Source organism: Lepisosteus oculatus, chromosome 18 (genome assembly GCF_040954835.1).
Source record: "Lepisosteus oculatus isolate fLepOcu1 chromosome 18, fLepOcu1.hap2, whole genome shotgun sequence".
Classification (NCBI taxonomy): Eukaryota; Metazoa; Chordata; class Actinopteri; order Semionotiformes; family Lepisosteidae; genus Lepisosteus; species Lepisosteus oculatus.
In genome coordinates, this window is record NC_090713.1 from 21,438,320 (window position 1) to 21,463,719 (window position 25,400).

At 56.3% G+C, this 25,400-nt stretch overlaps 3 protein-coding genes across 6 annotated transcripts; 1 reads left to right on the forward strand and 2 right to left on the reverse strand.

The window, feature by feature from the left end:
* Positions 1-267: 267 nt before the first annotated feature.
* Positions 268-9,020, reverse strand: snx15 (sorting nexin 15). 3 transcript variants are annotated; one of them, XM_069180388.1, is made up of 8 exons: positions 8,776-9,020; positions 5,784-5,819; positions 4,616-4,736; positions 4,392-4,507; positions 3,720-3,957; positions 2,437-2,643; positions 1,697-2,035; positions 268-1,531 (listed from the first exon to the last, which is right to left on the reverse strand). In XM_069180388.1, the coding sequence occupies exons 1-8, from the start codon at positions 8,872-8,874 to the stop codon at positions 1,410-1,412; spliced, it is 1,278 nt and encodes a 425-aa protein (XP_069036489.1). In that variant the 5' UTR covers positions 8,875-9,020; the 3' UTR covers positions 268-1,409. The 3 variants fall into 3 exon arrangements, with proteins under 3 accessions (XP_069036489.1, XP_069036487.1, XP_069036488.1); XM_069180386.1 differs by having other exon boundaries at positions 3,639-3,957; XM_069180387.1 differs by having other exon boundaries at positions 2,488-2,643; positions 3,639-3,957; positions 8,776-9,018.
* An 831-nt stretch (positions 9,021-9,851) lies between these two features.
* On the reverse strand, positions 9,852-14,565 carry arl2 (ADP-ribosylation factor-like 2). Its single transcript, XM_006642827.3, has 5 exons — positions 14,406-14,565; positions 13,424-13,534; positions 12,192-12,354; positions 11,876-11,956; positions 9,852-11,361 (listed from the first exon to the last, which is right to left on the reverse strand). Exons 1-5 carry the CDS (start codon positions 14,468-14,470, stop codon positions 11,227-11,229), a joined length of 555 nt encoding a protein of 184 aa, XP_006642890.1. The 5' UTR covers positions 14,471-14,565; the 3' UTR covers positions 9,852-11,226.
* Positions 14,566-16,510: 1,945 nt separating this feature from the next.
* Positions 16,511-22,304, forward strand: LOC138224092 (RNA-binding protein lark). 2 transcript variants are annotated; one of them, XM_069180390.1, is made up of 2 exons: positions 16,511-16,689; positions 21,106-22,304. In XM_069180390.1, the coding sequence occupies exon 2, from the start codon at positions 21,280-21,282 to the stop codon at positions 22,240-22,242; it is 963 nt and encodes a 320-aa protein (XP_069036491.1). In that variant the 5' UTR covers positions 16,511-16,689; positions 21,106-21,279; the 3' UTR covers positions 22,243-22,304. The 2 variants fall into 2 exon arrangements, with proteins under 2 accessions (XP_069036491.1, XP_069036490.1); XM_069180389.1 differs by lacking the exon at positions 16,511-16,689 and adding an exon at positions 16,703-17,695.
* Positions 22,305-25,400: the final 3,096 nt, after the last annotated feature.

Below are 25,400 nucleotides of genomic sequence, written 5' to 3' on the forward strand. Positions count from 1 at the left end.
GGTGCAGTGGAGCAGTGTATTCCTCTCCTGCAGGCCTCAGACCAGCACTCAGGTACAGCTAAGTACACACTGACAGAGGCACTTGCAGGCTCACAGACGGACTGACAGACTGTTGTCAATACTGCTGAGTACCTGTGGAGGCTTAGTTATCACTCTACAGAATCTGACCAGCATGCTGACACACTGACTGGCATAACAACACTCCGTCTGATTGACACGCACACTGACAAATTAAAACAGTGTGACTGTCTGATGAAATCACACACATTTGTTGAAATCACATTTGTTTATTTATGTAAAAAGCCTTCGGGAATGTTTGCAAAGTCATTTACAGAAAAAACTGTCATGCAGATTTAAGGTCAGAAAACCAACAGCCCTATCATATCTGTGTTCATGTGTGCACAGCAGTGTCTACAAGCCACGCAGGTGTGTCTCAGTGTGTGAATTCAGGGGCAGTGTGAGAGGAGAGGGACAGCAGTGTCTCTAGCAGTGTCTCCAGTCCAGTCAGGAGTGTGTCAGTGTGTGAATTCAGGGGCAGTGTGAGAGGAGAGGGACAGCAGTGTCTCCAGTCCAGTCAGTGTCTCAGTGTGTGAATTTAGGGGCAGTGTGAGAGGAGAGGGACAGCAGTGTCTCTAGCAGTGTCTCCAGTCCAGTCAGGAGTGTGTCAGTGTGTGAATTCGGGGGCAGTGTGAGAGGAGAGGGACAGCAGTGTCTCCAGTCCAGTCAGGGGTGTGTCAGTGTGTGAATTCAGGGGCAGTGTGAGAGGAGAGGGACAGCAGTGTCTCCAGTCCAGTCAGGAGTGTGTCAGTGTGTGAATTCGGGGGCAGTGTGAGAGGAGAGGGACAGCAGTGTCTCCAGTCCAGTCAGGAGTGTGTCAGTGTGTGAATTCGGGGGCAGTGTGAGAGGAGAGGGACAGCAGTGTCTCCAGTCCAGTCAGGAGTGTGTCAGTGTGAGAGGAGAGGGACAGCAGTGTCTCCAGTCCAGTCAGGAGTGTCTCAGTGTGTGAATTCAGGGGCAGTGTGAGAGGAGAGGGACAGCAGTGTCTCCAGTCCAGTCAGGAGTGTGTCAGTGTGTGAATTCAGGGGCAGTGTGAGAAGAGAGGGACAGCAGTGGCTCAGTGTGTTTGTGTGTGTAGTGTTGACTGCGGTAGTGTACATAGTGCAGTCAGTCACTAAAACAGCCTGGTCTCACAGATTTACCTGAACTAGAAGAGGACACCTGATACTATTCAGTTTTGGGGTCACAGGGAGGAGAGGGGCGTCTGATATTTCTACCTCTCCCATGTCCTCACCCACCCTTGTCCGTTGCTAGTGGGGGGGGTCGTCGCTCTGTTTTGCAGGGCTGGGAAGGGCGGCGCGATGCCGTCTCAGGAAAGCGGGGTACACCCCGCGCCCCGCCACTTCCTGCCTTCAGCCCGTGCTCGTGGGAGGGGGGCTCCGGGGCGGCTGGAGGGCGAGCAGGTCCTCGGCGTGCTGCAGGTACTGCGCCATCTTCCTCCTCGCCGCCTCCCTGCGCGGCGCGTCGGGGTCACCTGCGCCCCGGGGGAACAGAGACCGCCATGAGCGGGGAAGGAGAGGGGGGCCGGCGAGGAACAGGCTTGGGGCAAGACGAGGTCTTGACCCCGTGTTGAAGGTCTGGCCTTTCCAACATCACAGCCTCCCCGGCATTTTTTCCCCAACGTCTTGGCCACCCTCACCTTGAGCCCCCTTCAGCAGGATGTCCACCCCAGCCTCGTACTGCTGTACGGCGGCGCCATAATCCCCTGCCTCCTCCCTCTCCACCGCCAGGCGGAGATGAGCTGCTGCCTGAGCCAAGTAGTCAGCTGGCTCCCTGGCCACGCCCCCTCCCCCGCCTTTCCCCGCCCCCTCCTCCAGCCCCAGCGGGCCACGGGCTGCCTCGGCCACGCCCTCCGGCGGCCCGCCAATCGCAGGAGGCCCGTCGGCGGAGGGGGGGGAGGGGTCCTGGGCGGCCAATGGGAAGGCGAGGAGCTCGGCGTGGGAGGGGCTGTGGGAGGAGCCCGGGTCGGACTGCTCCTCTGCAGAATGAGGAGAGAGGGGTTAGATGCAGGAAAAGGAACAGAGCAGCCTGCAGGCCAGGCCGGGTGATTCAGGCGGAGATGCACCAGTCAGGTGAGGAATGCAGCAGAATCTCAGAACGCCGATTCTGGATTGCAAGTGCTAATGCACAGTCAGTACAGTAGTCCAGTACAGTCCTGGGATTTCTAGTGTGGCTGTGCCAATATTAATAATAATAATAATAATAATAATAATAATTGCTTACACTTATATAGCGCTTTTCTGGACACTCCACTCAAAGCGCTTTACAGGTCATGGGAACTCTACCAATATTCTTCTGGCGCAGGCAGCAGAAAGGTACCAGTTGAAACATGGCTGTAACAGGCGTACTAGGCTCGAAGCCGTATTGGAGAAGGCTTACTGAATAGTTGAACGGTAAAGGTGGTCTGCGGGAGGTGTCTTGAGTCCTCACCCTTTCTTGCGCAGGGGTCAAACAAGGCCAGATCGGTGTGGGTCAGCGGGCACTTAGGGGCCGGGGCCTGCTCAGACTGATCCTCCCCCATCGAGTCGAACAGCAAATCAAACTCGGAAGGCTCCGCGCCCACGTCTGCCTGGGTCCGACTTTCACCTGCCAGACAGAGAGAGGGGGGAAGATAGGAGAAGGAGAGAGAGATGAGATCCTACTGTCTTCGTGACGGAAAAGACAGAGAGACAGACCTGCAAGACAAACGGAGAGAGGAAGAGGGCTTTAAACCAGTGGCAGTATTGACACCTTTTCGGGTAAACTGGATGAAACAGGGAAACCGATACGATCCCCTCTGGGCAGCAGTCTAGCCCACAGCAGGTCTCGCCAGCTGCCAGGCCTCTGTCCAAACAACGATACGGATGAACCGCAAAGTCAATACGCCTTCGCCCGTTCGCGATTCGGTCTGGCCAGCGGGGCTCTTGAACGGAAGAAGGGGAGAGCGGGATGAAACCGAGCCGCAGCGAAGGTTACCAAGCGAAACGTTCGAGTTAGCCAGCCGCACAGCGGACTGGGACCCGGGACAGATTCGGCTGGCGAGCGAGCCTGCTCCCTGCCCCGCCGCCCCGGTACCACCCACCTCTCGGCCTGGTCCGTTTTCCGTTCTGGAACGAGCGCCCGGGGTTCTGTGGGCTGGGACGGTTTCAGGCTGGTTGACCGGAGAGGGAAAGTGCAGGCATGCGCTGGGCCCGGAGGAGGGATTCACGTCTATTTTATGCGAGTACTACGCAACTGTTTGTTTTAGCTGATCCTTAGTTCGGTTTCAGTTCGTTTCATTTTCAATCTGTAAATTAGTTTGGCTAAGTTTCACCAACTTAAAGCCAATGCATCTATACTTTACCACTATAAGGGAGTGTTCTTATGTCAGTCAACCATCTGGCCTATATACTGCAGTACCTTATGCTACGGTATAGGGGTTTGCTAGGTTGTATGCGAATTCGGCTATTTGCAACCCTTCTCTGCCCTCGTGGCCATCGGGACCCTACTGTATTAACTATTATTTTAACTTCCCACGTCTTGATTTTGAGAACTGCCCAAGAGTAAGGTAGCAAGCCTTATATATATATATCGAACTGCTGCACACGGTTTTTATTACATACAGCCTTCACGGTCTCCACGCTGATAGCTTTCGGCGCTACCTTGATCTCGATAGATGTTGGCAGAGTTCGGGGCTCCGTTACCGTGGCGATCCTCTCGCTCCGCGCAGGGGGGGGGGCTGCCCTCCAGGTCGCTGAAGGCCTCGCACGCAGCCTCGGGCTCGCCCGGTGTCGCCCCCCGGCCTCCTGCCTCATCCTGGGGCTGGCCGGCCTCGTCGTCGCCGCCGCCCTCGGCGGGGCCCTCCGGGAGGGGGATGAGAGGGGGGGGCAGGGTGCAGGTGGGCGGGGGGGGCGGGTCTAGGGGCCTCCTCACCTCGCCCCCCTGGAAAAGAGGAGGGGGGGCAGGAAGGGTTAAGAAAAAGGGGGAGGGATTGACAGAGGTGCCGATTGGCACAGTGACCACACTGAGCAGTTATAGAGCATAACAGGTTGTGCTGTTTTTGCCGTTACCAATTAGGCCATGTGATCCGATTAGCGATTCGGTAGCTTCTCCCTGTGATTGGCCGAGCCTTACAAGACGCCGCCTTGTGATTGGCCGAGCCTTACAAGACGCCGCCCTGTGATTGGTCGAGCCTTACAAGATGCCGCCCTGTGATTGGCTGAACATTACGTAAACATGCCTTATGACTATCCGGGTGTTCCCTGCCAACCTGCAGACCTTTAATCTGCCGAGTGCTCTGACTGGCCGGGTGCACTGAGTGCCGTAACCGGGTGGGCGCCGATTGGCTACGGGTTTCGGCAGGCTGTGCGGCTCACCCGGAAGAAGTCCTTGAGCTGGGGGCTGTTGTAGAGCGCCGGGATGTTAGCGGCAAACACCAGCATGGCCTCCGCCGCCCGCCGTCGCTCCTCGATCACCCCGGCCTCGAACCGCCCTGCGGACGCAACAGCCAGGGTCACCACGGGGTGGGGGGCGGGGGGGTTTCGGGACAGAGGGGGTGAAGGATCGTGGTTGGAATAGCGGGAGGGAGGGGGGCTCTTACCGAAGATCTGCGCCCGGGGGAACGGGGGGAACTCCTCCTGCCGCCTGAAGAGGTTGCGGTGCGTGTAGGAGAGCTCGCCGTGCAGCTTCTTCAGCTCGCTGTAGCGCCGCCATACCGTCACCTGCACGACACAGTGCAACTCGACAGCACGCACGGCAGCCGGGCAGATAACATCACCGCACAGCATCCAGGCCAGGGTCACGGGGGGGGTCTACAGTCTATCCCAGCAAGCAGCAGGCACAAGGCGGGCTACACCCTGGACAGGACGCCAGTCCATCACAGGACACACACACAGTCACACACCCTGGACAGGACGCCAGTCCATCACAGGACACACACACACACAGTCACACACCCTGGACAGGACACCAGTCCATCACAGGACACACACACACACAGTCACACACCCTGGACAGGACACCAGTCCATCACAGGACACACACACACACAGTCACACACCCTGGACAGGACACCAGTCCATCACAGGACACACACACACACAGTCACACACCCTGGACAGGACACCAGTCCATCACAGGACACACACACACACAGTCACACACCCTGGACAGGACACCAGTCCATCACAGGACACACACACACACAGTCACACACCCTGGACAGGACACCAGTCCATCACAGGACACACACACACACAGTCACACACCCTGGACAGGACACCAGTCCATCACAGGACACACACACACACAGTCACACACCCTGGACAGGACACCAGTCCATCACAGGACACACACACACACAGTCACACACCCTGGACAGGACACCAGTCCATCACAGGACACACACACACACAGTCACACACCCTGGACAGGACACCAGTCCATCACAGGACACACACACACACAGTCACACACCCTGGACAGGACACCAGTCCATCACAGGACACACACACACACAGTCACACACCCTGGACAGGACACCAGTCCATCACAGGACACACACACACAGTCACACACCCTGGACAGGACACCAGTCCATCACAGGACACACACACACAGTCACACACCCTGGACAGGACACCAGTCCATCACAGGACACACACACACAGTCACTGCCATCATTTCCACTAGCTTGCATTGAGAAAAGGAGAATCGCGCTTTTGTCCCTTTTAAGCAGAGCGTGGTCAGAGCCCCCTGTGCACACTCACCTCCTTAACATCCTCTGGTCTCCTCTTCGACACAAACTGTGGACCAAAAGAGAGGGGTTAATACAGCACAGCACACTGCGAGACATCACTGTACATACTGAGAGAGTCAGAGGGGTTAGCACAGCACACTGTGAGATATCACTGTACATACTGAGAGAGTCAGAGGGGTTAGCACAGCACAGCACACTGCGAGATATCACCGTACATACTGAGAGAGTCAGAGGGGTTAGTACAGGGTATTGAACAAAAGTATTGTATATACTGAAAGAGAGGAATAAACACAGGGTGCTGAATGATACCACTATATGTACTGGGAGAGGGGTTAATACTGCATACTCAGAGGTACTGAGCAATACACTGTATATACTGGGAGAGACAGGTGACACAGAGTAATAATAATAATAATAATAATAATAATAATAAACTTTATTTTATATAGCGCCTTTAAAGGTGGCTTCTCAAAGCGCTTTACAGGATGACAATAACAATAAATAAGAAGACTACAACAATAAATAAGAAAATTTCACAAGACAGGACATAATTATAATTACAACAATACAACAATAACAATAGAGGAGACCGTGGAAGATGGTATTAAGAAGAGCAGAGGGGTGAAGAATGGAACCAGTTAAGTAAAGGCTTTACTGAAGAAGAAAGTTTTGAGTCTGGATTTGAAGGAGTTTAGAGAAGGTGACTCTCTAATATCCTTGGGTAAAGAGTTCCAGAGCTTGGGGGCATAGCAGGAGAAGGCCCTGTCGCCCATACAATGTAGACGGGCTTGGGGGACAGTAAGGAGGGCAGAATTTGAAGAGCGGAGGTTGCGAGGTGGGGAGTAGGGCGATAAAAGTTCAGACAGGTATTGAGGTGCCAAGCCATGTAAAGCCTTGTAGGTGAGCATGAGGATTTTAAAGTCTACGCGGAATTTGACCGGAAGCCAGTGCAAGGACTCCAGGATAGGAGTAATGTGAACACTTGTACTAGACCTGGTCAGAATTCTGGCTGCTGAATTTTGGACATACTGCAGCTTGTTCAGAGTAGATTTAGATACACCAGGGAGCAGAGCATTGCAGTAGTCAATTCGAGTACTGAGTGGTATCACTGAGAGAGGGGTTAACACAGGTTACTGAGTGATACCATCATATACACTGTAAGAGAGAGGGGTTAACACAGGTTACTGAGTGATACCACCATATCTACTGTAAGAGAGAGGGGTTAACACAGGTTACTGAGTGATACCATCATATACACTGTAAGAGAGAGGGGTTAACACAGGCTACTGAGTGATACCACCATATCTACTGTAAGAGAGAGGGGTTAACACAGGCTACTGAGTGATACCATCATATCTACTGTAAGAGAGAGGGGTTAACACAGGTTACTGAGTGATACCACCATATCTACTGTAAGAGAGAGGGGTTAACACAGGTTACTGAGTGATACCACCATATACACTGTAAGGGAGAGGGGTTAACACAGGCTACTGAGTGATACCACCATATATACTGTAAGAGAGAGGGGTTAACACAGGATACTGAGTGATACCATCATATCTACTGTAAGAGAGAGGGGTTAACACAGGATACTGAGTGATACCACCATATATACTGTAAGAGAGAGGGGTTAACACAGGATACTGAGTGATACCATCATATCTACTGTAAGAGAGAGGGGTTAACACAGGTTACTGAGTGATACCACCATATACACTGTAAGAGAGAGGGGTTAACACAGGTTACTGAGTGATACCACCATATCTACTGTAAGAGAGAGGGGTTAACACAGGTTACTGAGTGATACCACCATATCTACTGTAAGAGAGAGGGGTTAACACAGGTTACTGAGTGATACCATCATATCTACTGTAAGAGAGAGGGGTTAACACAGGTTACTGAGTGATACCATCATATCTACTGTAAGAGAGAGGGGTTAACACAGGTTACTGAGTGATACCACCATATCTACTGTAAGAGAGAGGGGTTAACACAGGTTACTGAGTGATACCATCATATCTACTGTAAGAGAGAGGGGTTAACGCAGGTTACTGAGTGATACCATCATATCTACTGTAAGAGAGAGGGGTTAACGCAGGTTACTGAGTGATACCACCATATACACTGTAAGAGAGAGGGGTTAACGCAGGCTACTGAGTGATCCCATCATATCTACTGTAAGAGAGAGGGGTTAACACAGGCTACTGAGTGATCCCATCATATCTACTGTAAGAGAGAGGGGTTAACACAGGTTACTGAGTGATACCATCATATCTACTGTAAGAGAGAGGGGTTAACGCAGGTTACTGAGTGATACCATCATATACACTGTAAGAGAGAGGGGTTAACGCAGGCTACTGAGTGATACCATCATATACACTGTAAGAGAGAGGGGTTAACACAGGCTACTGAGTGATACCATCATATCTACTGTAAGAGAGAGGGGTTAACACAGGATACTGAGTGATACCATCATATCTACTGTAAGAGAGAGGGGTTAACACAGGTTACTGAGTGATACCATCATATCTACTGTAAGAGAGAGGGGTTAACACAGGTTACTGAGTGATACCATCATATACACTGTAAGAGAGAGGGGTTAACACAGGCTACTGAGTGATACCATCATATCTACTGTAAGAGAGAGGGGTTAACACAGGCTACTGAGTGATACCATCATATCTACTGTAAGAGAGAGGGGTTAACACAGGCTACTGAGTGATACCACTGTATGTACTGAGAGAGAACCACAAAAATCGCCCCCCCCCAGACACTGACATCCCACCCAGGCAGTCATGGGACACACGGTGTCCACGCTCGTGATAACAAAAAAACACGTGACGCGTTTTAAACGGGTGGGTCAATTGCCACGCCACCCGCTTCGTCGTTATTTCGTACGACTGTTGCCACAATAAGCGCTGTTGCGCCCCCCCCCCAGTCCCGGACGGCGGACCAACAGCTGAGTGGGTCTCCCCGCGCCCTGTGTTCTAGCTGGTACCCACCCGCGCCGTGACTTTGTACTCCGTGTGCCCCTTTTCGTGACTCCTGTGCTCTGTCACCGAGAAAAACCGGTTGTATTCCTCCTTCGCCTTCCGGGACATTCGTTTCGGAGGGCGGGGGGGGTGGGGGGCGACCGAAAAGGCGAGCAGACGGGTCGTTATGAGGGGAGCCTGAGCGACTGACTCTCCGGGCGACTCGCACGGTTTTCAACCTGGACTTCCTGTTATGGGGGCGGCGCCTGCGCCTGCGCCTGCGCATGGCTCCTCCTCCCGCAAGGGACCGTCGGAAAAGTTCACGCCGCGTCTTGGGGCGGACGGGCCGCCAGCTTCCTAAGGGACTATCTGCAAAGGTTCCCGTTTTCCTAACCGCTTGGAACAATTTTGGGTTGTGGTGGGGGGGCCGCTGTCCCCCTTAAAGGCAAACACAAACACGCACACTCGCACCAGGGCCAGTTTTCCCAGAAGCAATTTAACCTAACCGGCATGTCTCCGGACTGTGGGAGGAATCCGGAGCAGAGGAAACTCACGCCAACACAGATTTTAGATTTAAGATCACTTTATTGGCCATATACAATTTCTTGCATGAGGAATTTGTCTTTTTCGCAGACCCCAGCTTGATCTCCATGAGACACACAGACAGGGAGAGAGAAGCTGGGGGTCAGAGCGCAGGGTCGGCCATTTATACGGCGCCCCTGGAGCACCTGGGGGTGAAGGGGCCTCGCTCAGGGGCCCGGAGGAGTAGGATTCCTCTGCCGGCCGCGGGATTCGAACCGGCAACCTCCCAGCCACAGGCGCAGATCCTCAGCCACAGGGGGGAACGTGCAAACTCCACACAGACAGCACCCCAGGGCCATAGCACTGCAAGACAGCAATGCGACGTATCCCAACACATTTTTTTTTTGAAAGGTCCGCTAAACATTTGGCCAAAATCCAAATTTTCCTACACATCTGAGAGTTCACGTAAAAACAGGACCGTCCCGGAAGAAAATCTTTCATCAGACGAGCCAGCGACACCCTCTCGCGGAGTCACTATGACAACACAGCCATCCTGAACGGAAAGGACTCAGAGACAGGGACACTAAAAGCCAAACCCGACTTTATTACCGTCAAAAAACGATCAAAATAAAAACCAACACGTAAGACAATATTTATACACTTATTCTTAGCTATGTACAGAGTCCTGCCATATTACAACAAACAGCACACATACCCCTTCCCACAGTGTAATTACCAGCCAGCGGCACGAGCGTCTGCATCTGGCCCTGCATCGGGCCAGGCTGTCTTGCCTGCTGTTCAGGTCTTGAGCTGCACGTGTGTGTCAGGTCTGCCACAGCTGCGCATTCGAGCAGACGATCCGCTGTACTGGAGATCGCGTCCCTGTCAGCGGATCAGGCTGCGGGGGTGTGTCGTAGTCACGGTATAGGTTTGTACTGTCACTGTGCATTAGGGTGTGTCAGTGTGGATCAGCATATGTTAGTGCGTCAGTGTGTGTCAGTGTGGATCAGTGTATGTTAGTGTGTCTGTGCTGCAGTGTGGATCAGTGTATGTTAGTGTGTCTGTGTCGCAGTGTGGATCAGTGTATGTTAGTGGATCAGTGTATGTTAGTGTGTCTGTGTGTGTCACTGTGGATCAGTGTATGTTAGTGTGTCTGTGCTGCAGTGTGGATCAGTGTACAGTATGTTAGTGTGTCTGTGCTGCAGTGTGGATCAGTGTATGTTAGTGGATCAGTGTATGTTAGTGTGTCTGTGTCGCAGTGTGGATCAGTGTATGTTAGTGGATCAGTGTATGTTAGTGTGTCTGTGTGTGTCACTGTGGATCAGTGTATGTTAGTGTGTCTGTGCTGCAGTGTGGATCAGTGTACAGTATGTTAGTGTGTCTGTGCTGCAGTGTGGATCAGTGTATGTTAGTGGATCAGTGTATGTTAGTGTGTCTGTGCTGCAGTGTGGATCAGTGTGTTAGTGTGTCTGTGCTGCAGTGTGGATCAGTGTATGTTAGTGTGTCTGTGTCGCAGTGTGGATCAGTGTATGTTAGTGTGTCTGTGCTGCAGTGTGGATCAGTGTATGTTAGTGGATCAGTGTATGTTAGTGTGTCTGTGCTGCAGTGTGGATCAGTGTATGTTAGTGGATCAGTGCATGTTAGTGTGTCTGTGCTGCAGTGTGGATCAGTGTATGTTAGTGTGTCTGTGCTGCAGTGTGGATCAGTGTATGTTAGTGTGTCTGTGCTGCAGTGTGAATCAGTGCATGTTAGTGTGTCTGTGCTGCAGTGTGAATCAGTGTATGTTAGTGTGTCTGTGTCGCAGTGTGGATCAGTGTATGTTAGTGTGTCTGTGCTGCAGTGTGAATCAGTGTACAGTATGTTAGTGTGTCTGTGCTGCAGTGTGAATCAGTGTACAGTATGTTAGTGTGTCTGTGCTGCAGTGTGGATCAGTGTATGCCAGGAGTACAGGGGTGGGCCTCAGTCTGCAGTGAAGATCCTGGCGGCGATATCGTCCAACAGCCAGTCCACGCCGGCCAGCAGGCTCTCCCCCGTCACCGCGCTGCATCCCATGATGCACCAGTGGTGGCTCTTGATGGCGTCCAGTGCCAGCCCCTGCACAGACAGACAGGACAGCCAGTTCATGTCACGAGGACACACGTGGGACCCAAGGGGGGCGAGATTTAAGGACAGGGGGGTGGCTTCTCGCACAAAAGGGTGCAGAAGATCAGGAACAAGTTTGCCACATAGTTGATGCAGACCGACCAGGGACGCCACAGGAAACAAGCTGGATGAGATCCTGTGATCAATAAGCTACAGAGCAACCGAACTGAGCAAGACAGGCAGCTCCTGTCTCGTCGGGGACACGTTCTCATGTCCTGCACGTTTGTTTTGTTTTTGGCGTGCTTTGTCAGCGAGCTCTGGGCTGTGAAGGGAGGTCCTGGCTCATTCCTGCCAGGTGGGGTCAGGGGTCAGGGGTCAAAGGCCAAAGGCATGAGACTGACTGACGTGACCTGGGCGCAAAGCATGTGGAGATCTGTAGTCAGAACAGGTTTCCCCCTGGGGTGGTGGGCTGGGGCGGACGGGGCAGGGCGGCGGCGGCGGCGCCCCCCTGTGGGCGCTCACTCACCTCACGGATGGCGTCCTTGGACAGCGCCCCCGGCAGGTCCTGCTTGTTGGCGAAAACCAGGAGGGTGGCTCCGGCCAGGCGCTGCCCCCGGAGAGAGAGGGAAACCGATGTGAACACGGGGAGAACGTGCAAACTCCACACAGACAGCGCCCCAGGAATCGAACCCAGAGCCCCAGAGCTTTTGAGGCGGCGATGCGCTGGGCCCTGTGCCGCAGTGCTGAACCGTATCTCCCGCAGTGGCGAGGCTCCGGGCTCAGGCCTGCAGTGGGCAGCAGGAGAGCAGTGGGCGTGTAGCGAGCGAGCAGTGTGCTCGTACCTCCTCCAGGAGCAGGGAGCTGAGCTCCTGCCGGCAGTCCTCCAGTCTGAGGCGGTCAGCACTGTCCACCACCCAGATCAGCCCGTCGGTGCTCTCGAAGTAATTCCTCCAGTAGGAGCGCAGGGACTTCTGCCCTCCCACATCCCAGATGTTCAGCTTGTACCTGCGGGGAGGGCGGAGGTGGTGGGAGACTTGGAGTGTCCCCTTACTCTGACCTGCCCCAACTCTCTCTGAACCCCCCCTCGCTCTCTGAACCCCCCCTCGCTCTCTCCGAACCCCCCTTCAATCTCTCTGAACCCCCCCTCTCTATATCTCTCTAACCCCCCTCCCTCTCTCTCCGAACCCCCCCTCAATCTCTCTGAACCCCCCCTCTATATATCTCTCTAACCCCTTCTCTCTCTCTCTGAACCCCCTTCAATCTCTCTGAACCCCCTTTCAATCTCTCTGAACCCCCCCTCGCTCTCTCCGAACCCCCCTTCAATCTCTCTGAACCCCTCCCTCTCTCTCCGAACCCCCCTTCAATCTCTCTGAACCCCCTTCTCTATATCTCTCTAACCCCCTCCATCTCTCTCCGAACCCCCCTTCAATCTCTCTGAACCCCCCTCGCTCTCTCCGAACCCCCCTTCAATCTCTCTGAACCCCCCTCCCTCTCTCTCTGAACCCCCCTTCAATCTCTCTCTGAACCCCCCCTTGCTCGCGCTGAACCCCCCTCGCTCGCTCTGAACCCCCCTCCCTCTCTCTCTGAGCCCCTCTCCCTCTCTCTCTGAGCCCCCCTTCAATCTCTCTGAACCCCCCTCCCTCTCTCTCTGAGCCCCTCTCCCTCTCTCTCTGAGCCCCTCTCCCTCTCTCTCTGAGCCCCCCTTCAATCTCTCTGGACCCCCCCTCGCTCGCTCTGAACCCCCCTCAAGCTCTCTGAACCCCCCTCCCTCTCTCTCCGAACCCCCCTCAATCTCTCTGAACCCCCCTCAATCTCTCTGAACCCCCCCTCAATCTCTCTGAACCCCCCTCTCTATATCTCTCTAACCCCCCTCCCTCTCTCTCTGAACCCCCCTCAATCTCTCTGAACCCCCCTTCAATCTCTCTGAACCCCCCTCCCTCTCTCTCTGAACCCCCCTTCAATCTCTCTGAACCCCCCTCTCTATATCTCTCTAACCCCCCTCCCTCTCTCTCTGAACCCCCCTCAATCTCTCTGAACCCCCCTCTCTATATCTCTCTAACCCCCCCCCGCTCACCCCCGGTGCTCCAGGGTCTTGATGTTGAACCCCAGGGTGGGCGAGACGGTGCTCACGTCCTCCCCGTTGAACTTCTTCAGGATGGTGGTCTTGCCCGCGTTGTCCAGGCCCCTGGGGGAACGCCTGCGTCAAGGAAACACGCTCCAGCTCCTCTGACGCCCCTGGTCTGTCCCAGGACCCCCCCCGGGCGGACAGACCGACTCCCGCGGGCCAGTGTCATCGTCCTGATGAGGACGACGATGACGGCGGGGGTGTTAGTGAAGACCGGGCGGGTGGAGACAGACAGATGTCCACACAGCTGGGGGGAAACCGCGGGTCCATCCGTCCAGGCCCTGACCGCTGTATCCAGGGAGCCGGAGCCTATCCCAGCAGGCAACGGGAGCAAGGCAGGACACCAGTCCATCGCGGGACACCAGTCCATCGCGGGACACACACTCACACCAGGGCCTGTTTTCCCAGAAGCCCACCAGCCCGTCTTTGGGCTGTGGGAGGAAACAGGAGTACCTGGAGGAAGCCCATGTGTGTGTGTGTGTGTGTGTGTGTGTGTGTGTGGGGGGGGAGAACATGCAAACTCCACACAGACAGCACCCCAGGAATCGAACCCTGGGCCCCCTCAGTGCTGAACCGCAGAAGCACGCACGTACAGGAGGACCTGACACACAGAGGGCCAGAGACGGACACGCCAGCACAGCAGATCCGCGACGGGCTTCCGTGTCGCCGAGAGAACCGAAGACCGAGGGAGAAGAGTCGCCCGGTCATCTCTTCCGAAAAATAACTTGCACACAAGGGCAAGCACAGAACGACTGCGTGTGTGTGTGTGTGTGCGCGATGATGTCAGGAGAAGACGTTCATTCCAGATGAGCTCTCGAGTACTCAGGGCAACTGCCGCGATTTTCGGGGAACCCCTTAAACAGCTGAGCTATCCAGTGGGGACACCCTCCCCCACAAATCTCCTGACCTCCGCCGGTATTGCAAAGGATACAGCATGAGCAAGCGCATCTCCCTCTCCTTCTGTTTCATCTTCTTCAGGATCGTCAGCAAACCCATTAAGTAAACGAATTGAACACCAGCCCCGGCTCTCTCGGTCTCCCCGCAACGCAACCAGACCAGACCAGGAAGAGGGCGCTCCCCCGGGCCCCGCCCCCACACGGCTCCTATTGGTTGATTCTGAGTCGCGGCCCGCGGGAAGGAGCTCTCTGGTTGGCCCATCAGTCACGTTGACGTCCCCCTCCCTCCCTCCCTTCTTTGGCTTCTCTGCTGGAAGAGGGATGTCCGGGGCGCGAGGAGGTTCTCGTCGGCATTTCTCACAGCGCCGCCGTGCGGGCGCTACAGGAACAGACCACGAATGGCCGTTTAACCTGTAATTGTAGTCCCAGCGCCAAAGGGGAAAAGGACTATTGTCGTACAAAACACAAATTACTTCCCCACGATGTTTTTGCGTTGCATGTGGCGTCACCATGGTCGTACTGTTCGGGGTTCGTTTGTCATACAAAAAAAACCAAGCCTGGGGTTTTTTTTTTCTTTCAAAACAGACGCTGAAACGCTGTTCAGCTCCGGTCGTCGCTCTATAGAAATTCTATGTCTATAGGAACAAGTAATCTTCCGGGCTGAAAAGAGAAGAAGGAAAACACAACGTTTCGGCCGCGGAGCCTTCTTCAGGTGCGAGAAAGATAAGAGAAGATCACTGTATCGGCCCTATACGATTTCTTGCATGAGGAATTTGTCTTTTCGCAGACCCCAGCTTGCTCTCCGTGAGACACACAGACAGGGAGAGAGAAGCTGGGGGTCAGAGCACAGGGTCGGCCATTTACATGGCCCCCTGGAGCAGCTGGGGTGAAGGGGCCTCGCTCAGGGGCCCAGCGGAGTAGGATTCCTCTGCCGGCCACGGGATTCGAACCGGCAACCTCCCAGCCACAGGCGCAGATGCTGAGCCAGAGAGCGAACGCACTGCCACCACGGAGAGGGCAGTCCAATATACAGTATGTTCTCTGTATTTGTAGCCCAAATATACTGATGGGGAAAAAGAAACACACCACCTCCTCCTCCTCCACACTCCGGCCCTCCCGTCTGCGTGGGACAGGCTGAGGAGTGACCCGTCCGCGAGGGGGACCCGAGGCCACCGCTGACGCGTCCATCGCCGCCCCTGTCTGGCCCCGGCCAGTGGCCTGTCACTGATGCGGGCGCTGGGTCTGCCCGCAGTCTCAGCAGCGGTGCGGGTGGCAGATCTGAAACCACCTCTCAGACGGACCGATGTCTGACGTGTTGCGGCCGATGTCTTTTACCTCGTTGGGTAAAAGCGCGCCTCACGAGCTGCGGCGCCTCGCTGCACGAGCTGCGTGGCTGGTCAGGGGGCCGAACACGGATGAACAACTTTCTGTGAAAGTCCGTCAGCTGTAAGCATAGTACTCTCATTCCAGGACATGTTGCGTTTCTTTTTTCCCCATCAATAATAATAATAATAATAATAATAATAATTGCTTACACTTATATAGCGCTTTTCTGGACACTCCACTCAAAGCGCTTTACAGGTCATGGGGATCCCCTCCACCACCACCAGTGTGCAGCCCCACCTGGATGAGGCAACAGCAGCCATAGTGCGCCAGAACGCTCCCCACACCACAGCTCTCAGTGGGGAGGAGAGCAGAGTGATGGAGCCAGTTCAGAGAGGGGGGTTATTAGGAGGCCATGATGGGTAAAGGCCAGGGGGAAATTGGGCCAGGACACTGGGGTAACACCCCTACTCTTCTCGAGAGACACCCTGGGGTTTTTAATGACCACAGAGAGTCAGGACCTCGGTTTGACGTCTCATCCGAAGGACATGTGTATATGTATGTATAGGAACAAGTAAAGGTTTATTCCAGGCGAAGAAGGCTCCACAGCGGAAACACTGTGTTTCCTATCCTCTCATGTCAGCCTGGAATAAACCTCTACTTGTGTGTGTGTGTGTGTTCGTGTTTGTGTTTGTGTGTGCGTGTGGTGGGGGGGTGGGGGCGCGCGCGCGACGGCGGTCCTCCTGCCCGCGGGCGGCGCTCCTCGTGCGAGCCCGGCGCCCCCGCCCCCCCTCGCGCGAGGGACAAAGGGCACGAGCCGGCCGCCATCTTGCCGTCGCGCAGCCCAGAGAGGAGCGGGGGGCGCCATTACTGCGAGTCTCTCCGTCAGAACACAAAAAAGGGAGAGAGAGAGAGAGAATAAAACAGACCTCCTCCGCCTCCTTCTTCTCCTCCTCCTCGACACCGAAAGCCGGCTCCCCTCCTCTCCCCCCCCAAGTGAGTCTTACGTCGCACTCCTTCGCGCTCGGTAGCTCCGGAACCCGGGTCCGGGTCCGGGTTCGTGTGGGAGAAATGGGGCCGTTTCTGCTCTTGCCCGCCCACCCTCCCTCTCCCGAGCCGCGACGGTAAAATGGAGGCGGTATTTAATAGGCCGTTGTGATATTTTGCCGACTGCTGGGCGCCGTGTGAGTGAGATTCCGGGGCGGGCGGGCGAGGGGGGTCTCAGTTCGGTTCGGTTCGGCCCGCAGCCCAAGAATTTACCCCGACGGGTCGCTTCACGCCGGGGGTGGAGCAGCAAGCAGGACGGTCTTTCCAGTCCCGGCGCGGTGCAGGGAGAGACGGCACCCGGGCGTGCGGAGGGGGGAGGCGGGCGGATCTGTAGTGGCGGCTTCGGTTGTGTAGTTTGTCCGGCAGACAAGGGGGTCACCAGCCCCGAAGATCGGTGGTGGTGAAGGGGGGACACCCAGTTAGTCGTGGATCGATCGATCAGGCCTCAGCCTTCGCATGCCCTCGTCCCCAAGTGTTGTCTCGCTGGGCGGTGTGTCACCTGGACCCTGGACGTCGGAGAATTTATTGGTGACCCCTACGGTCTGCTGGGTTGGGGCTCCCCAGGAACAGGGGTCGGCGGGGGACCCCTGATGTTTAGCAGCCCTGAACCTGCAGCTGGTAAACACTGGCCATCCTGCAAGTGGGTCAGACCGATCTTCAGGGGTCAGAGGTCGTGTCAGGTACTTAAACACAAACAGAAGCAAGGAAATCGCACTTGATTTTAGCAAGAAATGTTCTTTTTTCCCCCCTGTGATCCTTGTAAGCGTTAAAGGAACTGATATTGAAACGGTAAAGGAATGCAGGTACCTGGCATGGTTATCAACTGAGAGAAGATTTGAGCCGCCCCCATGCAAACAGTGCATCTGAAAGCGCAACAGAAGTTGTGTTTCTCAAGGAGTATCGATGTGGAAAGCACAACTCTTTTCCTAAGAGTTCTGTTCGGGGCACTCTGAAGGTGGGTACTCGGAGCTGGGGAGGTGGGGGTGCCCTGTCCCTGCAGAACAGAAACGAGCTGAAGGAAGCGATCAGGACCGGTCGCTGGCGAGATCGCTGGCCCAAGTTTGGACTGAGCCAGACGTCCACCAGAGCGACATCTTATCCGCCTCTTAGATGAGCCCTCTCATCCCCTCTTTTTAGGGTACAGTCTCCTGCCCTCTGGGAGCCCCTGTGTCAAGACTCAGAGAGCCTCTGCTTCCTTCAGACCCAGGAGCAGTCAGTAGCTGAACAATGAAAAACCTGTTTGCGGGTCGTTAATAATAATCTTATTGTTGTCATAAGACTCCTCACAAGCTAATTTTCTGTTGTTTTTTTTTAAAAAACCTTTTGGCACTGTAAGAGTTCTGATTAAGTGCGTTTGATGAAGATTGTTTTGTATCGTGGTACTGTCAGGTGGCTGTTTTGTGTCACCGTTGCGTCTGTGACATCTTTACGAGCTCTTAATGTGCTTCCCTTGTGGCAATAAAAGGTTCGTTTGCTTCAATCAGTTCAGTTGGACTGTGGCGCACCAGGAGTCTGAATTGTGTGTGCTCTGTTCTCTTCCTTAGCTTTTGCGCCAGTATGTGTGTCTGTCTGAGGTTGTTCAGTCGATCTTCTCACTGCTGGGGGAACGGGACCTGTGAGAGATTTATTTGTAAATGGGATGTTGTTGGTGGTTTTAAGTCATGTGTTTGCCAAAGAGAGTTAAATCTGTATGTTTCCAAAGACTGCAATGGTTCAGCTTGCGAGGTGAAGATGTCGCCCTGTTACAAGTGAAGGCTTAGTTTGCAGGAGACCCCAACTGTTCACATGGGATCTGTTGGACAGGGCTGTCCGGTCCCGGTCCTGGAGGGTCAGCGTGTCTAGAGCAGGGCTGTCCAGTCCCTGTCCTGGAGGGTCAGCGTGTCTAGAGCAGGGCTGTCCAGTCCCTGTCCTGGAGGGTCAGCGTGTCTAGAGCAGGGCTGTCCAGTCCCTGTCCAGGAGGGTTAGTGTGTCTAGAACAGGGCTGTCCAGTTCCGGTTCTGTAGGGTCAGTGTGTCTGGAATAGGACTGTCCAGTTCTGGTTCTGGAGGGTCAGTGTGTCTGGAACAGGGCTGTCCGGTCCCGGTCCTGGAGGGTCAGTGTGTCTAGAGCAGAGCTGTCCAGTGCTGGTCCTGGAGGGTCAGTGTGTCTAGAACAGGGCTGTCCAGTCCCTGTCCTGGAGGGTCGGTGTGTCTAGAACAGGGCTGTCCAGTCCCTGTCCTGGAGGGTCAGTGTGTCTAGAGCAGAGCTGTCCAGTGCTGGTCCTGGAGAGTCAGTGTGTCTAGAACAGGGCTGTCCAGTCCCTGTCCTGGAGGGTCGGTGTGTCTAGAACAGGGCTGTCCAGTCCCTGTCCTGGAGGGTCAGTGTGTCTAGAGCAGAGCTGTCCAGTGCTGGTCCTGGAGGGTCAGTGTGTCTAGAACTGGGCTGTCCAGTCCCTGTCCTGGAGGGTCAGTGTGTCTGGAACTGGGCTGTCCAGTCCCGGTTCTGGAGGGTCAGTGTGTCTGGAACCGGGCTGTCTAGCCCTGTTGGGTCAATGTCTAGAGCAGGGCTGTCCAATCCTGGTCCAGGAGGGGGCGCTGTCTCTGTATGTTTTCCAGGTCGAGCTGTTCTATAAAACAGCCCCACCCTGAAGAACTGGGATAAGCTGTTAAATTGTTCCAAACACCCTGGTAACGAATAATCCAGGTCTTTTAAGAACTGAGTTGGACAGCAGGAGGAACTGAACCAGACAAAGCTGACCACTGCACCACCGCCTGAATTGAATAATTTTTTTATTTTTGCGGTCTGGTAATTTTATTTTTTTTCAGTTCTCATGATGTGGCAAAAATCCGAAATTTCAGTTATTCTCCGCTGGGGGTGGGCACCAGCTTCAGTACCCTGCGGAGCGCAGCAGCTGATTGGTTTGGTAGTGACGTGGACAGTGCTCTGCGCGTTTCAAGACCTTTTACAAGTCAAAATCGTTTCTCCAGGCCCTGAAATCTCTTATCTGTCGTAAGCTAAGCTCTGCTGCTTGTATAAATAATTGCAATCGAGCCAGGCATGCAGTTTAGCTGGAAAATGCAGAAAATGGCGACTCTGCTGAGTTCAACTAGGTCTGTGGCGTCTGTGTCAGTATTTCTTACGCTTACTGTTTAGTAAGTGTAAGGATTATTATTGTCTGTCAGGGGTTGCCAAACCTGTTTTGTTTTTTTTTCTGGGCCTAACTGTGTTTTTAATTGTGCCTTTAATTGATGAAACGCTTTGCGTGATTGGAACCTTTGCTTTGAGATGAAGAGCCAGGCGTTTCCACCTAGAAAATGGACCACGGTTGTAGTTCCGGTCAAACTAGTTTCGTTAATGGGTCAGTGAAAGGGGCCCGTTTATGTGACTGAGCTCAGCTGGTGTAAAAATCGGCAGGCGAGTGAGAGAGCACACCCCCAACCCATGGGGATCCCCTCTCTCCTTTGCGTTTGTGGACGGCGCCGGTGTGTGTGACCGCGCCTCGACTTGGGGCAGGTCAGCATCGTCGCCGCTGACCTGGGTGTGCGCTGGTGTCATGCTGGTGTGCTCCTGTGGGCGTCGCTGGTGTCTCGCTGGTGCGCTCCTGTGGGCGTCGCTGTGCGCTGGTGTCTCGCTGGTGCGCTCCTGTGGGCGTCGCTGGTGCGCTGGTGTCACGCTGGTGTCTCAGTGATGCGCTCCTGCAGCGTCGCTGGTGGTGCTGGTGGGCTCCTGTGGCGTCACTGGTGTCTCGCTGATGCGCTCCTGCGGCGTCGCTGGTGTCACACTGGTGTCTCGCTGGTGCGCTCCTGCGGCGTCGCTGTGCACTGGTGTCTCGCTGGTGCACTCCTGCGGCGTCACTGGTGTCACACTGGTATCTCGCTGGTGCGCTCCTGCAGCGTCGCTGTGCGCTGGTGTCTCGCTGGTGCGCTCCTGCGGCGTCGCTGTGCGCTGGTGTCTCGCTGGTGCGCTCCTGCGGCGTCGCTGTGCACTGGTGTCTCGCTGGTGCGCTCCTGCGGCGTCGCTGGTGTCACACTGGTGTCTCGCTGGTGCGCTCCTGCGGCGTCGCTGGTGTCACACTGGTGTCTCGCTGGTGCGCTCCTGCGGCGTCGCTGGTGTCTCGCTGGTGCGCTCCTGCGGCGTCGCTGTGCGCTGGTGTCTAGCTGGTGCGCTCCTGCGGCGTCGCTGTGCGCTGGTGTCTCGCTGGTGCGCTCCTGCGGCGTCGCTGTGCGCTGGTGTCTCGCTGGTGCGCTCCTGCGGCGTCGCTGGTGTCTCGCTGGTGCGCTCCTGCGGCGTCGCTGGTGTCTCGCTGGTGCGCTCCTGCGGCGTCGCTGTTATCACTGGCCAAGCAGAGGGGGGGGCAAGTTTCCTCACTCTCGTTTTCTTTTTCAGGAGGCACGAGCTCCCCCTCCGCGCGCCGGAGAGAGAGAGAGAGAAACCGAGAGAAGGGAATCGGAGGGGGGGGTGTCGTCACACCTGCCTGAGCCCCCGGACTCCCAGCCGTCCCCCCTCCCCCACACCTGCTCCCCCCCCGCCTCTCCGCCGCCGCCGCCACCGACCGCCAGGATGGTGAAGATCTTCGTGGGCAACCTGAGCTCCACCACGACGGAGGAGGAGCTGCGGGCGCTGTTCGAGGAGCACGGCGAGGTGACGGACTGCGACATCCTCAAGAACTACGGCTTCGTGCACATGGAGCAGGAGGAGGCGGCCCAGCGGGCCATCGCCGCCCTGCACAAGCGCGAGCTGGGCGGCTCCTGCGTCACCGTGGAGTACGCCACCACCAAGATGCACAAGGCCACCAAGATCTACGTGGGCAACGTGCCCGAGGGCGTGACGGCGGCCAAGATCAAGGAGCTCTTCAAGCGCTACGGCAAGGTGGCGGAGTGCGACATCGTGAAGAACTACGCCTTCGTGCACATGCAGCGCGAGAAGGAGGCGCTGGTGGCCATCGCCGAGCTCAACCACTCCAAGCTGGAGGGCCAGAAGATCTTCGTCTCCCTCTCCCGCAGCAACCCGGTCAAGAACGGGCGCGAGGAGTTCCCCCCCCCTCCCCCGCACCCCCCCTACCCCCACCCCCACCACCCCCCGCCGCACCACCCCCACTACCTGCCCCCGCCGCCCCCCCCGGGGGACTGGAGGCGCCTGCCCCCGCCCCCGCCCCCCCCGCTGCCCCCGCCCCGGGCCTACTACGAGCGCGAGCTGTACGAGCGGGGGGCCGCCCGCTACGACCCCTACGCCTCCCGCTACTACGCCCGGGACGCCTACGACCGCCGCCTGCCCCCGCCGCCCCCCCGGCCCCCCTCGCCCCCCCTCACCTACTACCGCGACCGCAGCCCCCTGGGCAGCCGGCGCGCCCTCCTGCCGCCCCCCCCGCCCCCGCCCTCCCCCGGCGCCTACGGCCGGAGCTACGGGCGCAGCCGCGAGTTCGGGGGCCCCGGCGCCGCGCCCTCGCGCTACTCCCTGGGCTCCGGGTTCGACAAGGACGACTACTTCGACAAGTACAGCAACGGCTTCGGCAGAGGCTATTAAAGAGCAGGGCGGCGGCGGCGGCGGGGGGGGGAATGGGGGTTAGGCTGTGGCGGGGGGGGGGTGGGATCGCGCTGGAAGGGCCGGGACCGGCGGGGCGGCTGATCGGCTCAGACCGGTGTTGAGGAGACGCGGGAGGGGAGCCCACAGTCCCACGGCGCAGGCCGCGTCCCCGGTCCCCCCCCACCCCCCCTCTCGTTTCTTGTGTGCCCGCTCGGCGGGGGGGGGGAGCGGTGCATGCTGGGTCCCGCTCGAACCCGCCGCCCCGGCCAGCTCCTCCTTTTTAATAGCCTCTCGCTCGTCTGGGCCAGTCCGGGGGGGGGGGGGGGAGGCCGGAACGCTCCCGGATGCGGCTGATGCCCCCCCCTCTCCTCTCCTCTCCTCTCCTCTCCTCCCTCTCCCTCTCTCTCTTCCCTGTTCCCGCCGCCGCCGCCGAAACCCCGGAGGAGACGTCCCGGCCGAGCCGAGAGACCGCCCCGCCAGGGGGAGAGGGGGGCTTGTGGGAACCGGGGTGGTGGTGGTGGTGGTGGGAGGGTTCCAGTAAACGCATTCTTTAACGAAACACCCCGAGAAAACAACAAACGAAATCCGTCGCCCCGCCCTACAAAGCCCACTCCACCCGGCAGATTTTCGGATACGGCGCTTCTCCGGACCGGACCAAAACGACCCGACCCGAACCGACACGAACGAACGAACGAACGAACGGTTACAGAGGGGGACGATAACGTAGGACGACGATGGCAAACGACCACGCCGAACCCCCGCCCCCCACCCCCGCAAACGAAACGAACTCTTCGACCCCAGCGGCCTGCGTGGGCTGGTCCGTCCGTCCCGTCCCGTCCCGTCTCGTCTCGTCTCGTCCCGGAGCACGCCGGTCCGGACGTTTTAGACGGCTGCGGCCCCTGGCGAAGGTTTTCCTTCGAGCGGAGCGCGTCCCTGTTGGTCCGGGAGGGGTCTGTGTTCTGTCTCGGGGGGGGTAGTTTTCCTCGACCTCTCCCACGCGTTGCTCTGTAACCTCCTGTTCCTGGCAGCTTCTGCGCCGCCTGTGTCGACTGTCTGACTGCTGTTGCTGTTCAGTTTTATTCTCTTTTTTTTTTTTTACCTTTTAATATTAGTTGATTTTTTTTAACCTCCCTCCCCCGTGCCGCCGCCGCTTAAAAAAAAAAAACAACAAAAAAAACTTGCAGTAGTGTCTTGTCTGAACGGACCGTTTTTTTTTCCATCTTAAAGTGTCATTTTGTCTCCTCCTCCTCCTCCTCTTTGCGGCGGCGGTCCTGCAGTCCAGGTGGGGGGAGCCTGGTTGGCGGGGGGGGGCGGGCTGATCAGTCGCTTCGGTTTTTTTTATTGCTCTTTCTCCCCCACCCTTTTTAAAAAAAAAAAACAAATAAAAATCTTGTGCCACCCAGCCGTTGTTCTCCCTTTTCCCGGCTTAAATAAAACCGATTTCTTTTTAATTTCCTTCTTTTTTTCCTTTACCTGGACCTCTTGGCTCGCCCGCGTTTTCCTTGGCGGAGCCGCACGTCCGCCACCGCCGCCCGTAGGCAGCAGGGGGCGCTCTGTCTCTTGTGTGCTTGTGCGTGCGACCTCGTCGGCCTCCCTCCTCACGCTGGGTGAAGTGTTCGACCTGTTTTAATAAAAAGTAGAGCCTTCCTCCCTCTCTCTCTCTCTCTCTCTCGTTGTCATTCCGAGTTAGACCGGTTGGGTGAGGTCATGTCGTGGGTGTTTCTGGGAGGGAGGTGGTTGGGGGGGGGGGGGGGTTTGTTTGGGTTGGGTTGGAGGAGGGAGGGATAAAAGGGGGACAAATTAGGTCTTTTCCGCCTGCTGCATTTGGACAAAATACCCCTCGGCTGCCCCCCCCCTTTCCCCTACCCCCCACTCCCACGTCCTGTCCCCTTGTCCTGCCCCCCACCCCCTCCCCACACCACCACCACCACCACCGCCGCCACCACCGTCAGCCCTGCTCGGTGGGGCAGGAGGAGGAACGGTGAGGATGGACCCCCCCACACTAGATGAGAGGGAGAGAAACCGAGGGCGACGACATGGCGTAGAGAGAGGTGTGTAGGAACAGGACGGTGAGTGACCCAGAGAGAGACGGGAGGTAAGTCACCTTCCCCACCTCGGACTTCGCACGGGCTTCCTGTACCCCCACCCCCCGGGGGGGTTTGCTCAAAAAGCCGGCGCTCCCCAGGGGAGGGGGGTCTGCTCGCTGCCCGAGACCACTCGCTCCAGCCCGTGCGCGCTCAGTCCTGCGGGGAAGTCCGGTCCGACATGGGACTGAAATGACACTGGAGTGCGAGAACCAGCCCAGTGAGTAAACCGCCCGTGTCCCGAAATACTCTCGTTCAGGGTCAGGCAGGGGGGGGAATGAAAAATGAAATAATGAAATTAATGGCTCTGGGACTGGGAGTCCCCACTTTCTAGACGGAAGTAAATCACTGCAAATCACTGTGATTTGTACAGGTCAGCGGTCCCCAGAACTCGGTTTTTTCGAGCGCCCCAGTCTGCCATGTTTTAATGTTAAGAGAGGGGTTTGTTAAAATGAGTCATTGAGAGGTCGTTTAGGACATAGTTCCTTACACTTGCGTAGCACCTCACAGGTCATGGGGATCCCCTCCACCCCCAAGCTGGGGGATGCGCCAGTCCGCTCCCCGCACCCCAGCTCACAGTGATGGAGCCAGTTCAGAGAGGGGGGGGTTATTAAGAGACCAGGGTAACACTCCTAACTCACCCCTTATCTAGCACATGAATCTTGGAATCCTCTACTCCCGAAAGTGTGGATTAAGTGTTTATAGTGTTTGAAAACGAGAACTTTAGGGTGACCTGTAAGATTTACTGGACTGGGACATGAACCATCCAGAATCCCAGTCAGTCTCCCGCATCACTTGTCTTCTATCCTGTCTGTCTTTCCTGCTGTTAACGCCAGTGTTGCGATTTAGCAGTTCTCTAAAGCAGGGGTGTCCAGTCCTGCTCCTGGGGGGGTCAGTGTCTTTATAGCAGGGCAGCCCAGTCCTGGAGGGTCAGAGTGTCTTAGCTGGGGTGTCCAGTCCTGGTCCTGGGGGGGTCAGTGTCTTTATAGCAGGGCAGCCCAGTCCTGGAGGGTCAGAGTGTCTGTAGTTGGGGTGTCCAGTCCTGGTCCTGGGGGGGTCAGTCCTGGAGGGTCA